Source organism: Apostichopus japonicus, chromosome 5 (assembly GCF_037975245.1).
Source record: "Apostichopus japonicus isolate 1M-3 chromosome 5, ASM3797524v1, whole genome shotgun sequence".
Classification (NCBI taxonomy): Eukaryota; Metazoa; Echinodermata; class Holothuroidea; order Aspidochirotida; family Stichopodidae; genus Apostichopus; species Apostichopus japonicus.
Window position 1 is genome coordinate 16,589,655 of NC_092565.1, and position 19,518 is coordinate 16,609,172.

The following is a 19,518-nucleotide window of genomic DNA, read 5'->3' on the forward strand; positions in this document are numbered from 1 at the left end:
AAGCTCTATATCAGATGGGAGGGGGGGGGGGGGGGTTAATATGCAACCCATATTAAAGGTTTTATAAATGGTTTGAAATGCACTTGGGTTGAACGATATACTGTTGTAAATGTTGCTTTTTTGGTAAATTTACTTCAATTATTATCTTAAAGAGCAGGGGGGCTAATTTAATTTGTGATTGCAACTACAAGGCAGATGATGTGGACACTCATAAATGCATTCATTAATGATATTCTTAATGCTTGGTATGATTTTGCATTTAAAGAAGTTAATGATAACTTTAAAAGTCAAGTCATCTGGAATAATCATCTAAAGTAAATGACAAGGTAATATTTTATAAAACATAATTAAATAAAGGAAGAAGATGCATAAATGGTGTAATTGATGAACATTATCACTTTTTATCGTTCTCAGACTTCAGAGAAAAGTATTACATTAACTGCCCATTGACTGTTTAATGTAGTATTATTAATGCCATCATAGCTAACTGGAGAAGGTCATTGAATCGATTGAGAAGATTTGCCAAATCAAATTTAAATACCATTTTCATATGAAAAAGGCAACAAGTGAACACGATCTTTGAGATGTGTCAAAAGTTACCAGTCTTTGTGACTATGAAATGGTTGCAAGAAATAGAAGTGAGTTCGGTAGTTTAACGTCATTCAGGCTAACTGGTGCAGGCAGTAGAGCGATGATTGTGATCATAGTTATCAGGGACCAAATAAAATGGTAGTCCGATCGTCCAAGACGACCAAAATTTATATCCCTTTCTACAACCCTCGTTCTAACCTTGATAGAGCAGTCATTCAGCCACCATGTAGCCCGCTACAACCCCTTATTAACCTTGGAAGTGCAGGAATACAGCCACACCTGCTATCCTTGGGAATGCAGTGCTACCACAACTCACCCACCTAATCCGAACCTTATCCTGAAACCCAGAAAACCGAGCGAAGAACGTCGTTTCTGTAGCGTCCTATAACTAGAACGCAATGCAAAACAGACAGCCCTCGTTCATATAATTTCGTGCACTGAAATTGCGCCACCTCTTCAGTACACTTGGCTTACAGAGCGAATTGACCCGGTATTGAACCCTATTACATATATGTCATAGCATGTATACCCTAATACAAATAAAAAATAGTGGCGCTCGTCCGTTTTGTTATCACCGAAATCTTCCCCCTCCTCCAGCAAAAAGGACGTAAAAACCGTCTTCAATATTACTTTTTGCAAATAAAGGTATGTGTCCAAGGAATTGCTAAAATATTTGAACACGCTCATACTGTAGACTGTCACAAACAAGTCTACTGTGTCTACAAGGGTCCGCAAGGGTCTACAAGGGTCGACTATGTAGGTAACAAACCCAATTAGAAAACGTTTAGATTATTTAGGTCCAACTTCTTCTTGACCGATCTGAACTATCAATCTCGTTTGGGATTAATTGATCGGACTAAGCAACACTTTTAGATTTTTCATCAAAGTAACTTTAACGTTAGTGTGCAACTAAAGAATTCGATTAATCCCTCGATGATACATTCGTCGCCCAAAAACTTATTCTGAGCCGCCTTCATCAACTTGCTTGTACCATCGGTTACAGCACCGAAATCTTTCTGAGGGAATCTCTCAGCTAATGTAATGGTCACGGCGTTTGTCATTTTAAATAAATCTGTTATCAGTAATGCGTTTGGTAAGTGCCATGCTATATATTTCTTATCTGACTAGTGTGTTAAAGTAATTGTATTTCTTTAACACTATACAGGTACGTGTTAGTTTAACAGTTGAATTTTATTCTTGGTGTAAAATTAGGTCTACCAACAGTTCAGTACAACTACATTAGCATACCACTAACAAAAATAAAAAATAAAAAAAATCATTGGATGAACAGGGAGATGTAAAATGCAGATATGAAGGCTTGAATAGTATTGGACAAAAAAAAATCCCCGAATTTTTAATTGATTATTCCCCAAAATATCTAAGCTCAGTATCAACGCCAAAGAATACCCATAAGTATCATATGATAGAAGGTTCCACGGAATGTTTATGAATAGTTTAACTAAAGCAAACTTGGGTGAATTAATTAAATTGTCAAATTTAGTAAACGGAGGTAGTCTCCAACGAATGTAATTTCCTTTACGATAGTGAGAATTTGAAAATAAGAAAGTTTGAGAAGAGAATTCGTGTTTGTTATATAAATATCATTAATTAACTGATCTCGACAACTTTTGTTATTAGTCATTTACCATATCATTTTGTGTACTACTTTTGCTTTAATGTAAAGTGTTAATACAGAGGTCCAGACATTTTCCTTATTTCTTTCTTCCTTTCCTGCATGGAAGTGTGTTCTGCTTTGTTTCCCTAAGCAATTATATCTGTATATTGCATATTGGCAACAACAAATAAATGAAATGAAATATAAAACTAAATGGACTTAGACTAAGACTCTCGGTGGAAAGCACGTTTCTTGTTCTATAATGATGTGGCTTGCTTTTAAATGTGTCTCTTAAATAAAACATTTAGTTCATTTTCAATTGACAAAAATATACGTCAGTTTAAAAGTGCCATCAAAGATTAGAATACGTCACCTTAATTAGATAGCGTTTTGCAGAAATATTTTAGAGTGACGATATGTAATAAGTGGCTATTTCATCAGTTTTTAAAATAATTGTTAAACCGCAAGATTGTAAAAAAATCAACAACTTAGCGTTTTGCAGAAAATTGTTGAAACGACGAGATAAACCTTTCATAAACTGTTATTTCAACCATTTAATTTTGGAACAATTTTGAATTTGCCGATGTGGAAAGGTGTCAACATTTGAACATTTTCCAGAATATTGGTGATATTACGAGATGTTATAAGTTGTTAATTCAGCATTTTGCAGAAAATCGCTAATGTAAAGAAATTGTTATCTTGATGGCACGTGAAAGCTGCAACAAAGTATAACAGAGTACAAAGTAGTATAAACAGGAAGTTAGCAAGTGAAAAGAATTGAAACTCCCATGTAGGCTTGGTACTCCTGAACAAATACGATTAATAAGAGAAAAGGGCAATGTATTGTATTTATTTTCACAATTCAATACAAAGCAGTGTGGTAAAGTAGTAACGGGAAAATTCTAAATTTGGCGAGATATTCATCAACTTGTATCTAGTATGAAGCTTACACAAATAATCTATCTGGTCTTGCCAGGATAGGTTCATATCTATCCTGATGCTGACGGTGTTATACACAATCTATTTGGTCTTGCCAGGATATAGGTTCATATCTATCCTGGTGCTGAGGGTGTTACACGCATAATCTATTTGGTCTTGCCAGGATAGGTTCATATCTATCCTAGTGCTGACGGTGTTACACACATAATCTATTTGGTCTTGCCAGGATAGGTTCATATCTATCCTGATGCTGAGGGTGTTACAAACATAATCTAATTGGTCGAACCAGGATAGGTTCATATCTATCCTGATGCTGAGGGTGTTACACACATAATCTATTTGGTCTTGCCAGGATAGGTTCATATCTATCCTGGTGTTGATGGTGTTACACAGTGTAATCTATTGGTCTTGCCAGGATAGGTTCATATCTATCCTGGTGTTGACGGTGTTACACACATAATCTATTTGGTCTTGCCAGGATAGGTTCATATCTATCCTGGTGTTGATGGTGTTACACACATAATCTATTTGGTCTTGCCAGGATAGGTTCATATCTATCCTAGTGCTGACGGTGTTACACACATAATCTATTTGGTCTTGCCAGGATAGGTTCATATCTATCCTGATGCTGAGGGTGTTACAAACATAATCTAATTGGTCGAACCAGGATAGGTTCATATCTATCCTGATGCTGAGGGTGTTACACACATAATCTATTTGGTCTTGCCAGGATAGGTTCATATCTATCCTGGTGTTGATGGTGTTACACAGTGTAATCTATTGGTCTTGCCAGGATAGGTTCATATCTATCCTGGTGTTGACGGTGTTACACACATAATCTATCTGGTCTTGCCAGGATAGGTTCATATCTATCCTGGTGTTGATGGTGTTACACACATAATCTATTTGGTCTTGCCAGGATAGGTTCATATCTATCCTGGTGTTGATGGTGTTACACACATAATCTATTTGGTCTTGCAAGGATAGGTTCATATCTGTCCTGGTGTTGATGGTTTTACACACATAATCTATTTGGTCTTGTCAGGATAGGTTCATATCTATCCTGGTGTTGACGGTGTTACACACATAATCTATTTGGTCTTGCCAGGATAGGTTCATATCTATTCTGAAACTGCGAGTATTACACACATAATCTATATGGTCTTGCCAGGATAGGTTCATATCTATCCTGGTGTTGACGGTGTTACACACATAATCTATTTGGTTTTGCCAGGATAGATTCATATCTATCCTGGTGTTGATGGTGTTACACACATAATCTATCTGGTCTTGCCAGGATAGGTTCATATCTATCCTGGTGTTAATGGTGTTACACACATAATCTATTTGGTCTTGCCAGGATAGGTTCATATCTATTCTGAAACTGCGAGTATTACACACATAATCTATTTGGTCTTGCCAGGATAGGTTCAAATCTATCCTGGTGTTGACGGTGTTACACACATAATCTATTTGGTTTTGCCAGGATAGGTTCATATCTATCCTGATGCTGACGGTGTTATACACAATCTGTTTGGTCTTGCCAGGATATAGGTTCATATCTATCCTGGTGCTGAGGGTGTTACACGCATAATCTATTTGGTCTTGCCAGGATAGGTTCATATCTATCCTAGTGCTGACGGTGTTACACACATAATCTATTTGGTCTTGCCAGGATAGGTTCATATCTATCCTGATGCTGAGGGTGTTACAAACATAATCTTATTGGTCTTGCCAGGATAGGTTCATATCTATCCTGATGCTGAGGGTGTTACACACATAATCTATTTGGTCTTGCCAGGATAGGTTCATATCTATCCTGGTGTTGATGGTGTTACACAGTGTAATCTATTGGTCTTGCCAGGATAGGTTCATATCTATCCTGGTGTTGACGGTGTTACACACATAATCTATCTGGTCTTGCCAGGATAGGTTCATATCTATCCTGGTGTTGATGGTGTTACACACATAATCTATTTGGTCTTGCCAGGATAGGTTCATATCTATCCTGGTGTTGACGGTGTTACACACATAATCTATTTGGTTTTGCCAGGATAGGTTCATATCTATCCTGGTGTTGATGGTGTTACACACATAATCTATTTGGTCTTGCCAGGATAGGTTCATATCTATCCTGGTGTTGATGGTGTTACACACATAATCTATTTGGTCTTGCCAGGATCGGTTCATATCTATCCTGGTGTTGACGGTGTTACACACATAATCTATTTGGTTTTGCCAGGATAGGTTCATATCTATCCTGGTGTTGATGGTGTTACACACATAATCTATTTGGTTTTGCCAGGATAGGTTCATGTCTATCCTAGTGCTGACGGTCTTACAAACATAATCTATTTGGTCTTGTCAGGATAGGTTCATATCTATTCTGAAACTGCGAGTATTACACACATAATCTATTTGGTCTTGTCAGGATAGGTTCATATCTATCCTGGTGTTAATGGTGTTACACACATAATCTATTTGGTTTTGCCAGGATAGGTTCATGTCTATCCTTGTGCTGACGGTCTTACAAACATAATCTATTTGGTCTTGCCAGGATAGGTTCATATCTATTCTGGTGTTGACGGTGTTACACACATAATCTATTAGGTTTTGCCAGGATAGGTTCATATCTATCCTAGTGTTGATGGTGTTACACACATAATCTATCTGGTCTTGCCAGGATAGGTTCATATCTATCCTGGTGTTGATGGTGTTACACACATAATCTATTTGGTCTTGTCAGGATAGGTTCATATCTATCCTGGTGTTGATGGTGTTACACACATAATCTATTTGGTCTTGCCAGGATAGGTTCATATCTATCCTGGTGTTGATGGTGTTACACACATAATCTATTTGGTCTTGCCAGGATAGGTTCATATCTATCCTGGTGTTGATGGTTTTACACACATAATCTATTTGGTCTTGCCAGGATAGGTTCATATCTATCCTGGTGTTGACGGTGTTACACACATAATCTATTTGGTCTTGCCAGGATAGGTTCATATCTATCCTGGTGTTGATGGTGTTACACACATAATCTATTTGGTCTTGTCAGGATAGGTTCATATCTATCCTGGTGTTGATGGTGTTACACACATAATCTATTTGGTCTTGCCAGGATAGGTTCATATCTATCCTGGTGTTGATGGTGTTACACACATAATCTATTTGGTCTTGCCAGGATAGGTTCATATCTATCCTGGTGTTGATGGTTTTACACACATAATCTATTTGGTCTTGCCAGGATAGGTTCATATCTATCCTGGTGTTGACGGTGTTACACACATAATCTATTTGGTTTTGCCAGGATCGGTTCATATCTATCCTGGTGTTGACGGTGTTACACACATAATCTATTTGGTTTTGCCAGGATAGGTTCATATCTATCCTGGTGTTGATGGTGTTACACACATAATCTATTTGGTTTTGCCAGGATAGGTTCATGTCTATCCTAGTGCTGACGGTCTTACAAACATAATCTATTTGGTCTTGTCAGGATAGGTTCATATCTATTCTGAAACTGCGAGTATTACACACATAATCTATTTGGTCTTGTCAGGATAGGTTCATATCTATCCTGGTGTTAATGGTGTTACACACATAATCTATTTGGTTTTGCCAGGATAGGTTCATGTCTGTCCTTGTGCTGACGGTCTTACAAACATAATCTATTTGGTCTTGCCAGGATAGGTTCATATCTATTCTGGTGTTGACGGTGTTACACACATAATCTATTAGGTTTTGCCAGGATAGGTTCATATCTATCCTAGTGTTGATGGTGTTACACACATAATCTATCTGGTCTTGCCAGGATAGGTTCATATCTATCCTGGTGTTGATGGTGTTACACACATAATCTATTTGGTCTTGTCAGGATAGGTTCATATCTATCCTGGTGTTGATGGTGTTACACACATAATCTATTTGGTCTTGCCAGGATAGGTTCATATCTATCCTGGTGTTGATGGTGTTACACACATAATCTATTTGGTCTTGCCAGGATAGGTTCATATCTATCCTGGTGTTGATGGTTTTACACACATAATCTATTTGGTCTTGCCAGGATAGGTTCATATCTATCCTGGTGTTGACGGTGTTACACACATAATCTATTTGGTCTTGCCAGGATAGGTTCATATCTATCCTGGTGTTGATGGTGTTACACACATAATCTATTTGGTCTTGTCAGGATAGGTTCATATCTATCCTGGTGTTGATGGTGTTACACACATAATCTATTTGGTCTTGCCAGGATAGGTTCATATCTATCCTGGTGTTGATGGTGTTACACACATAATCTATTTGGTCTTGCCAGGATAGGTTCATATCTATCCTGGTGTTGATGGTTTTACACACATAATCTATTTGGTCTTGCCAGGATAGGTTCATATCTATCCTGGTGTTGACGGTGTTACACACATAATCTATTTGGTCTTGCCAGGATAGGTTCATATCTATCCTGGTGTTGATGGTGTTACACACATAATCTATCTGATCTTGCCAGGATAGGTTCATATCTATCCTGGTGTTAATGGTGTTACACACATAATCTATTTGGTCTTGCCAGGATAGTTTCATATCTATTCTGAAACTGCGAGTATTACACACATAATCTATTTGGTCTTGCCAGGAGATGTTCATATCTATCCTGGTGTTGATGGTGTTACACACATAATCTATTTGGTCTTGCCAGGATAGGTTCATATATATTCTGAAACTGCGAGTATTACACACATAATCTATTTGGTCTTGCCAGGATAGGTTCATATCTATCCTGGTGTTGACGGTGTTACACACATAATCTATCTGGTCTTGCCAGGATAGGTTCATATCTATCCTGGTGTTGATGGTGTTACACACATAATCTATTTGGTCTTGCCAGGATAGGTTAATATCTATCCTGGTGTTGATGGTGTTACACACATAATCTATTTGGTCTTGCCAGGATAGGTTCATATCTATCCTGGTGTTGACGGTGTTACACACATAATCTCTCTGGTCTTGCCAGGATAGGTTCATATCTATCCTGGTGTTGATGGTGTTACACACATAATCTATTTGGTCTTGCCAGGATAGGTTCATCTCTATCCTGGTGTTGATGGTGTTACACACATGATCTATTTGGTCTTGCCAGGATAGGTTTATATCTATCCTGGTGTTGATGGAATTACACACATAATCTATTTGGTCTTATCAGGATAGGTTCATATATAACCTATTGCTGTCTTACATACGTAATCTATTTAGTCGTCAGTTGCGAAATGTTGAATAATTTAACCAGACAGTGCACCACCATACAACTTTGACGAATCAACTGTGACAAAGTTTGTATAAGTTAATTAGTTCCTCCTTTTTTTTTATTGTGTTTATAACCACGCTACCACAGACATCTTTGAAAAGAAGCATATAAATAAGAACAGTAGAGCCGTTTTTTTGTCAGACGACAATTCCCTCCGTGCACACGAATTGGCGGTTTAGTGATGGAACCGTTACCCATTTGGTGTTACTTTCTTTTATTAGGGTCCATGCAGGCAGTTAATCCAGTAACTGCTATCAAGAATGACTGCCCGCTCGCAGGTAAGGTTTATTTAATAATGCGCTCTCTGATTTTAAAAATGTAGCCAAAACACTTAATCGTGGAATGGTATCGGGGAGTGGGGAGACAAGTGCGACTGGCAATTTCTTTCTATAATAAGATATAAAATAGAAATAAAGACGAACAAAAGCTATATTGTAAGTACTTACCGACGTTTATACGCGGTCATCCGTTGTTTTATGTAGTACTTGTACTTGTACTAAGTATAGTTTTTAAATGGAGTAATTCACATGTTGTTTAGTTATTTATTTACTCATTTCAACTTTATTTTGCCAGAGAGGGTTACTCGGTTTGTCGAGACTTATCTCCCACGAGGCCCTATTAAATAAAGTTGTTCAAAACATATTGGTGTAAAATGCAATAATAAGTCTGAATGTAAAAAAAAACAAGATGTAAAAAGATCATAAAAGATAGATATACTAAATGTAAACGAAAAAAAAATGCCCAATTTAAAACTCTGAATGGAAGCACCAACATGTAAACTGAACATAAAACTAATTTAATAGATAGATAACGGTAAACGGATAAATTGATCCCCAATGAAAAACATATACATATAAAATAGGTTAGATGTTACAAAGCTAAATATCATAAACTTAAGAATTTTTCAAAAAATTGTAAGATCTGTAGAACATTTGCATAAATTAACATAAATATACAATTTCTTTCACAAATCTTTAAAACTGCTAAATTTGTGTGCATTTCTGTCAAATGGAGGCAACTCATTCCATTCTTTTGTAGCAATACATGAAACTCTTTTCTAATGTATTTCGGTCCTCTTGACGTCACAGACCGTAGAGCATAATTGTGGCCATTTCATATGGCGGTATACATCTCATTCATATAATTGGGTGCTAATCCGTTAGGAGATTTAAATACAATAATTAATCGTTCATATATTGAATGTACATCAAAAGAACATTAAAATGGTCACATTATCTTGCGTGATAAGTTGCGCTTAATGTAATTATAGCAGCACTTTTTTGCAGCTTAGTTATCGTATTAATATATCCCTGATTACATGATCCCGATAAAAGATTGCAGTAATCGAGGTACGGAAGAGTGTATCCATTATAATATAAAACTCAAGTTGGCACACCAGTATATTGCTTCATTAGAAGGCCAACCTGGTGCTGACAGTCTTACACACATAATCCATTTGTTCTTGCCAGGATAGTTTCATAATATCCTGATGCTGACGGTCTTATATACATAATCTATTTGGTCTTGTCAGGATAGGTTCAAATCTATCCTGATGCTGAGGGTCTTATATACATAAACTATTTGGTCTTGTCAGGATAGGTTCATACCTATCCTGGTGCTGACGGTTTTACACAAATCTATTTGGTCTTGTCAGGATAGGTTCATATCTATCCTGGTGCTGACGGTCTCACACACATAATCTATTTGGTCTTGTCAGGATAGGTTCATACCTATCCTGATGCTGACGGTCTTACATACATAAGCTATTTGGTCTTGTCAGGACAGGTTCATATCTATCCTGATGCTGACGGTTTACACTCATAATCTATTTGTTCTTGCCAGGATAGGTTCATACCTATCCTGATGCTGAGGGTGTTACACACATCATCTGTTTGGTCTTGCCAGGATAGTTCATATCTATCCTGGTGCTGACGGTCTTACATACATAATCTATTTGGTCTTGTCAGGACAGGTTCATACCTATCCTGATGCTGACGGTCTTATATACATAATCTATTTGGTCTTGTCAGGATAGGTTCATACCTATCCTGATGCTGACGGTCTTACATACATAATCTATTTGGTCTTGTCAGGACAGGTTCATACCTATCCTGATGCTGACGGTCTTACATACATAATCTATTTGGTCTTGTCAGGACAGGTTCATACCTATCCTGATGCTGACGGTCTTACATACATAATCTATTTGGTCTTGTCAGGCTAGGTTCATACCTATCCTGGTGCTGACGGTCTTACATACATAATCTATTTGTTCTTGTCAGGATCCTGATGCTGACGGTATTACATACATAATCTATTTGGTCTTGCCAGGATAGGTTCATACTTATCCTGGTGCTGACGGTATTACACACATAATCTATTTGATCTTGCCAGGATAGGTTTATACCTATCCTGGTGCTGAGGGTGTTACACACATAATCTGTTTGGTCTTGCCAGGATAGTTCATATCTATCCTGACACCTCAGAGCCTTTTACATTTTACATTTGCAAGTTGATTTACATTCATATGCACTTAGAAGGTCAGTATTTGTTAATGTACGTTACCTTTGTCTTGAAAAGACTACAGCATTTAGTTTCGTCTATATTTATTACCATCATATTATTACTACATCTATATTCGTATATCTTCAGTTTAATTTGTGTAAAAATTATGAGATAAGTCCGTTATGGTTTTCCCCACTAACATGGAAAAGTTGTATACGTCTCCATACACATTAGCGTTGCAGTGTGATCGACATAAATCAAAGTGATTAATTTAGAGTAAAAAACGGTAATGGACCAACAATAGATCCCTGCAGTGGCACACCGCTTTGCATGGTCATGCAGGTTGAATGAACCCCATTATAACAACGACGCTTTGAATTATATCACACAGGTAAGACTTTAACCGTTCAAAACAATCTTTGGAGCATTGATATATACTTAGTATTTTTTACAATATAGTAGCATGGATGACTAATCAAACGCCTATACGTAAATCTATTAGAATTGACTTACCATAAGTCCTTTTTCTACATCCAACCGTCTATCAATAACTAATAATGCTGTCTCACACGAATGCATTGCCATGAATCCAGATTGTGCTACTCGTGGTAAATTAAACTTTTCAACCTATTCGTGAAGAGATCCATATACAGGGGTGTAGGAGCCGGGGGGCGGGGCACTGGGGGAAAGTGCCCTCATTTTTTTCCAAAATAGCAAATGTGCCCTACTGACAAATAAAATGCGCCCCTTTGATGAAGAACTGTCTTTTGGATATCTGAAGCCTTTGTTATTTTAATATTTTTTTAAATTATTTCTTTTGAGTCTGTAGATGCTATTTCTAAAATAGCATCCCATATCTTGCTGTAGCACGGTTAACAATAAACAATCTCAATAAATAGTATTGATAGCATACTAACACATCATATATATTTAAGTGATATGGCCGGTGTGTATCAGTTTATAGTATAACGAGTGGTGGTTGTGGAATGAGGAAGTGCCCCTCTGATGTTGTGACCCCCACTTTTTGGAAGTTTCCTACCCCATGTCGATGTACATTTTTGTCCAAGGTCTTTTTGAAACTACGGTTATCACTGATATTGGTCTATAATTCCACACGTCTAGTTTCGACCCATTGTCGTAGGTAGGTATCACTTTTGCCACCGTCCATCTGGACGCCGGGAAAACATATAAGTTGCCCACTTTTTTTAACATGTTAGCGCTGATTTTATCGGTACCCGTAGCTGTTGAATTATCAAGATGCTGTAGATACCTAATAACAAATTCATGTGATAATTTAGGAATATTTAACAGAAATCCATTTGAAATCTCTGACAATACATATTGCTTTAACGTTTCCATACTTTTGTTTTCCTGTGAATTCTGGCTTGTCGCAAATTTGTTTGCTACAGATGTAAAAAGAAAAGAAAATAATTTGCGATATCGATATCGTTATTGATATCTGTATCAAGTACCTGTAAGATAGATGTAGCCCAACATTGTCACGTGTTCCCCATTGATTGTACATTTCTCAAAGCTTGCCAGATATATATTTCCATTATTCTTTAAGATTTCATTTTTACAACGGGTCTGTTTGGCAAGTCTGTGTTGCATTGTTTGTAGCTATTTTGACGATGGATATACTGTATGGGCTGGGTTAATAAGAACATTTCTTAGCACTTAACAGGCGCGTATCCAGGATTTTCTAACCCGGGGGGCCCGAATTACTATCTAAGCGGAGCGCCACCATCGGCTGTCGCACAGCGTACAAGAAAATTTCTGATTTTGATACCACCCAGATCACCGGAATGGCACTTCTCAGGCTTGAAAATAGCCAACCAGATGTACACTTTTTGCCTGAGAACCAAGTATTTCCCAATAGTTTTTTTCCATCCATAACCTTTTTGAAGATTGTCACCAGTCACAAAACATGTTTGACCTCATCGCATCTCCCGTGGATCATTGCTTTTGTCTAGGTGATTCTACGTCGCGGCACACAATATACGTCAGCCCCACATTTCAAGGTTTTAAGCCCATTGTTTGTTCAGAATTTGAAAATTCACGTTTCTCGTGAATAAACTCACCTCAAAACATACCCATAACGTTGCACAAAATTTCATCTATGGACAAACAATATAGAAAAACCTCCTTCAACCCCTAACAGACCGGTCAAAATTGCACGAGTAGAGGGAAGTGCTGTGATGAAGAATGTTGGTCAGAAATTTTCGAAAATTCAGACACAGTTAATTTCTTGGTGTACAAATATTAAAACCTCTTATAACGGCCAGTATAAACCTTCACACAAAACCTTAACACACATAGGCTTAGGAGGCGAAGGGTGGGGGTGGGGGCTGCAGCCCCTAATTCGCCATTACTAATGTAAAAGAGAGTTTTGACCAACGGCCGCGGAAGCACTTTTAATCTGGGGGGGGAGGGGGTGGGCACCGACACCAAAGGGCACTTTGCAGAAATTCGATTGGACTGATGCAGCCTTATATTTAGTACCCTTTATAACTCTTATTGTATTATCTTATTTGCGAATACACATCACTCCATCAACGCCCCCCATCCCCTCAAGGAAAATGTGCATACTAGCACTACAATATCCAATGTGTAAATTGGGAAACAAGGAACAAGTTTTCTTTTGAGACAAAATGAGGTGAAATCATGCTAGTTGCTAATGTAGGAATCTTCCGAATTTGAGTTTATTTCTTGTTAATATCTTAACACATTTTTTCCATTCGAAGTAGCTTTGAGTTTGACCCACAGAAATTCATCAAAAGTCAAGGGCGTAGCTAGGATTTGCAAAGTATATGCACGACTATCTGAGCGGAGCGCCACCATCGGTTGGCGCGGAGCGTGCAATAAAAGTTTTGGTTTTACAAACCCCTCAGATGGCCGGAAACGGCCCTTCCCGAGTGTTCATTCTGGTTCCCTGGCCTCTTGCTAACTTGAGACACCTCAATTTTTACATAGAAAAAGGGCACATTTTTAACCTGAGGAAAAGTGGAGGGGGGGGGGCACGTGCCCCTGTGCCCCCCGGTTCCGCCGCCCTTGTTTTTTTTGCGAAATTTTTGGCTATTTTGTTCGGGCAAGTCGGACAATTTTGAGGCTGTTCATCCTGTAACGCCATTTTCATGCTCACTGATATGATGTGATATCTACTGTTTGCTTTACAAATTTAAACAGGCTCGTAGCGAGGAATTTGCCAAGGGAGGGGCGAAGCCTGTAGGCAAATTATCTAAGCGTAGCGCCACCATAAGTTTGCGCGAAGCGTAAAAGAAAATTTTGTCCGAAAATGCCTCCCAGATCGCTGGAAATGGCACTTCCCACCACCATTTGTTGGCGCGAAGCGTACAAGCAAATTTTGGCCGAAAATGGAAATGGCACTTCCCAGGCCTTGTAAGTTGCATCTAAGCACTTTCTATTTTATTTTTGAAATTACAAGCGATATCATAAAAAATAATGCTGAAGGGGGGGGGGTCGCCCCTTCCCGAAATGCGTCATGTTCGAGTTCGAGACCAGCCACAGTTGGTTTCATAGCACAATTCTACAATTGTTTAAGACGTATATAAACACACACGCGTTATGACAGACCATATATAGTATATATATATAGATCATGAGTGAGAGAGGAAAAATGGAAACGTCAAAAATGGAGTTGTCGATGTAAGGGGTAGGGTGAGGCACACGCCACTTCCGAAATCCTTGATCCGTCACTGGCTACCCTGTGTATGTAATAGGGATCAGCGCTGTAACGATGTCACTGTTCCTCTTTCTCTTCCCGGTGTCTTGGCGTGTTCTAGCTTCTACTCTCTCCTTTTCTTCTTTTTTTTTCTCTTTCTTCTTTTTCGTTTCCCTTCCTTCCTCTCACCTCCTCTTTTTTCCTTCTCTTTTTTTTTCTCTCCTCTCTTTCTTACCCGGGGGGCGCGCGCCCCCAACGCCCCCCTGGATACGCGCCTGCTTAATGTTCGTTGTAGAAACGAAGGAATTCAAACATGTCTTGAGGCGTTAACATTAAATGTTGATATATAACATTATTGCATTTTATTTTTTTTGTAAATGTTTTATGATTTACAGCTTGTTCTCATACATACATGTCAAGGAATCACTGAGCTAGTTGGATGTCTGTGTTAATGTGTTACTTAAAATTCTTGTAAAGTTTTGAGCTAAATTTCAACATGATCTAGTCTCACTATCATTTTTGATACTTTTGCAACTTAGGCAGAAGGAAACTTTAAGATGTCAGTGGCATACATTTATGTACTTGTGATCAGAGGTTTATAAACCTGACAACTCACCATGTCCAGCATATACGAGCTTTAGAATATACAATTTTACAACAGGGAGTGAAAAATTGTGGCCAAATGCAGATGATCCAGTCATCACGATTGGAACACCAGACAAAACTTAATCCGTCTGTGAGACATCTAATGTAATGATCATTTTTTCACTTGTTCTTTTGTAAATTAATTTACTTTCTTTGTAAAGCGCCTTGAGCAGTGACTTTTGGTTACTGATTTGGCGCTATATAAGTCTCATTTATTATTATTATTATTATTATTATTATTATTATTATCCAGCGTAAAGCTGGATAACTTTGCAGATAATACAAAACTTTACCAGCAATTCTTGTTATCAACACTGTTGTTATTATGGCATCGTCTATACCCGCGCTGTATCATACTTTGCTTTCAGTGTGAGTTTGCATGCTGTGTCATCTGCTGAAAGATATATACGGGCGATTGAATACTCAAAGAGTATCATATCCATAAGATCCACTTCTGATTCGCTTCGTATGGGACTCTGTGTAGTTTTGCTAATGAATGCTCTACATCAGCTCTCCACGTACAAATGGTGGAACATTTCCATGACTGACATTAAATATGTTTGATTAAAATAAAAACCTACTCCAAAAGTATATGTATATAGTAGCTTAATATATCACCTCAACTTTCATTGCGACACGTACCCAGCGTGACTAAGTACAGTACCGTGAATGCATGGTGTATAGCCGTGTCAAATGTAACTGCTATTTTAAACTCACAAAAGATACGTGTTGATCTCATAAACTTGAACTTCCTCAAAACGGAATTCCCTTATCTGGAAACGTGTTCTCTAAAAGTCAGTATTGCGTACTTTGTCTAGATTGAGATTGTTGTTCCTTCTTGTACCATGTTCATTAATTCTATACTTCTTTCAATGTGGGGTCTTTTCCCCGCTTTTGCACTTCCCATTTGACTTTATCACGCTTTGTCTTTTGTATCTGAACCTGTTACTTTCCCTTGAACCCGAATAGTACGGTCGGCATCACATGATATGGCAAGCCATCAGTCTCAAACCGTGCAGGAATCGACATATACCGATTTAAATCGACATATACCAATTTATTAAACTGGAATAAGTCGATTTAAATCGGTAAAAGTCAATTTTAAGCTGCTGGAAACTGGTTTAAGTCGAAGGAAATTGGTATATGTCGATTTAAATCGGTATACGTCGATTCCCCACGATTTAAGACTGATGGCCCGCCATAGCAGCCCTCCTCTCACTACATGTCAAGTTGCTTTGCTGCAGCTAAAACCTTTGTCAGCCTAACGAGGGCGAATATCTCAGTCTATGATAACAACTGAGACATTTGTACCACTATTCAGCCCTGCAGGTTACTTCATATGCTTTACAGACCAAGCACTTTAACTGTCGAGGCTGACTTTATCAGTCAGGTGCGTATCCGGGGGGGCGTTGGGGGCGGGCGCCCCCCGGGTAAGGAAAAGAGGAGAGAAAAAAAGAGAAGAAAAAGGGAAAAGGAGGGGGGAAAAAGAAAAGGAGGAGAGGAAGGAAGGGAAAAGAAAAAGAAAAAGAGAGAAAAATGAGAAAAGGAGGGAGTAGAAGATAGCCAAGACCTCGGGAAGAGAAAGAGGAACAGTCATAGTTAAAGCGATGATCCCTATTATATACACAGGGTAGCCAGTGACAGATCAAGGATTACGGAGCGGGTGTGCGCCTCACCCTACCCCTTACACCGACAACTCCATTTTTGACGTTTCCATATTTCCTCCCTCACTAATGTATCTATATAAATACTATATATGGTCTATCATAACGCGCGTGTGTGTATGGACGCCTTAAACAATTGTACGATTGTGCAATATGGAACCAACTGTGGCTGATCTTGAACTCGACCGAGTCGTCGGGGAACATGACGCATTTCGGGAAGGGGGCGACGGCCCCGAGCAAATTTTCTTTATGACATCGCTAGTAATTTCAAAATAGACAATGCTTAGATGCAACTTACAAGGCCTGAGAAGTGTCATTTCCAGCGATCTGGGAGGCATTTTCGGCCAAAATTTTTATTGTACGCTTCGCGCCAACTCATGGTGGCGCTTCGCTTAGATAGTTTGCCTACCGGCTTCGCCCCTCCCTTGGCAATTACTCGCTACACGCCTGTTCGAGTTTGTAAAGCAAAGAGCAGATATAACATCGTATCAGTGAGCATTGAAATGCATGTTCCACGATGAACAGTCTCAAAAACTGTCTATGTGTATCAGGGGCGGATGCAGGATTTTTGACAGGGGGGGGGGGTCTGACTGGTCCAGCCGCGCCTGATCGAAAGACTATCTAAGCGGAGCGCCACCATCGGTTAGCGCGGAGCGTACCAGAAAATTTTGGGTTTTACAAACCCCCCCAGATGGCCGGAAACGGCACTTCCCGAGTATTCTAAGCTGCATGTACCTAGCCTGAAAATATGGATCTCATGTCTGCACTTTCTCAATTGATGAGAAAAAAACAATCTATGAAATATGGTAATACATATCAGATGAGTTGAGATGATACAAAAATCATAATGCCTTTAACCACCAATCCCCCTCCCGTTCCGTCACCACTGTTTGATGCAGGGCCGGATCCAGGATTCTGGAAGGGTGAGGGGTTTGGCCTCCAGTGATCCTAGGGTCTAAGGGGAGTGGGTTTCCCTCTATCCATTGTGAAATTCTTGGATACTTAAGTACAACAGGGAACCCCCTTCAATTTAGCCATTCAAAGCACCTACAAAAACTCACTCGAAATGTATCTGCATCAGTACGAGTTAGCTAGTTTTATTGATGATCTATTCATGGTAGATTGGAGAGAACAAACGCCGTGGATGTTTCTCAATGAACTTTCGGACCACTTCGTCAGTGTCGATAGGAGTGTTATAATACGTGTTCATGAGAACAAGAGCTGTGAGACGTTCCTTGCCCATTGTTGATCGGAGAACAGTTTTATGCCTTCTCACCGCAGAAAACGATCTCTCATGAAGAATTCGTCGGCGCATCCTATGCAGCCTACCGCTCTGCCACCTCACCGCCCAAAACAATTCGAACACCACCTCAATTTTGAAACTTTTCGGTCTGAAAATTGAGATTTTTAGGCATTTTTTGCACGTGTAGCACGCGTGCACACTATAGTTCATTTGACGGAAAAGACACACCTGGCTGACTTGTAAGGATAACCGCCCTTCTGACGTCCTACATGTTTAAAGTTGGCGTTTACTTTAATTATTTTTCTCTCTCTCTTTTTTTCTCTCTTTTTTTTTCTCTTTTTTTTTTCTCTTTTTTTTTTCTCTCTTTTTTTTTTGGCCAAGAGCAGGGGGTCCGGACCCCCTGGACCCCCCCTGGATCCGCGCCTGTGTATAGTCAAAGGCGTAGGAGCCCAATTTGATTTGGGGGCTGTAACGAAAAAAAAAAGGTCAACATTTTTCGCGCGCAAAGCGCGCGCTCAATACATCGATGCCAATATCATACAAGCAAGCATCGGTCATTACATTGCGTGGCATCGTGTACCGAACGGTCCGTGAAAGTTACACAGTATACCCGCCGGATGCTAATGTAAACAACCAAATGTCTTATGTAGATGGAGAAAAAGCATACAGATCCATTTATGTCAAAACTCTCTTTTACAGTAGTAATGTCGGTCAAGCTTACAACTTTATTTTAATTACCAAGGAGATCATTTTTAAGCTATTCATTGCTATTTATTTTTCTTTAAGTAGGTGCCCGCCCGAAGAAAATGGGAAAAATTTGGTTGCGGGGGAGGGGGGGGGGGCACTCCTACGGGACCTACGCCTATGTGTGTAGTGTTCGGTTTCGATATACCTGATATCGGAAATATCTGCTATTTTTCATTTCCTTCAACCAAGTTTTATAATAGCCATTTATAAGAGGTTTTAATATTTCTACACCAATAAATTAACTGTGTCTGAATTTTCAAAAAATTTCCTGACAAACATTCTTCATCATACTTTTCTCTACTCGTGCAATTTTGACCTGTCTTTTAGGGGTTCAAGGAGGTTTTTTCTATATTGGTTGTCCATAGATTGAATTTTGTGCAACATTATGGGTATGTTTTGAAGTGATTTTATTCACGAGAAATGTGAATTTTCAAATTCTCAACAAATAATGGGCTAAAAACCTTGAAAAGTTTGGCTTTCGGACATTGTGGGCCGTGACGTAGAATCACCTACAAAGGCAATGATCCATAGGACATGCAATGAGGTCGAACATGATGTGACTGGTGACAATCTTCAAAAGGT

The 19,518-nt window shown here is 38.9% G+C and overlaps 1 protein-coding gene across 6 annotated transcripts in view; it reads left to right on the plus strand.

Moving 5' to 3' along the window:
* LOC139967852 (uncharacterized) overlaps nucleotides 1-19,518 on the plus strand; it is a 77,620-nt gene that overhangs the window by 35,432 nt on the left and 22,670 nt on the right. For 2 of the 6 annotated variants that reach the window (XM_071971996.1, XM_071971992.1), the window contains exon 1: nucleotides 8,542-8,728. The exons of the other annotated variants lie outside the window; for them this stretch is intronic. In XM_071971996.1, the coding sequence (XP_071828097.1) occupies nucleotides 8,632-8,728 (97 nt within the window). In that variant the 5' untranslated portion in view covers nucleotides 8,542-8,631. Of the gene's footprint in view, nucleotides 1-8,541; nucleotides 8,729-19,518 lie in introns of those variants that run through there. 6 annotated transcript variants of the gene reach the window in all.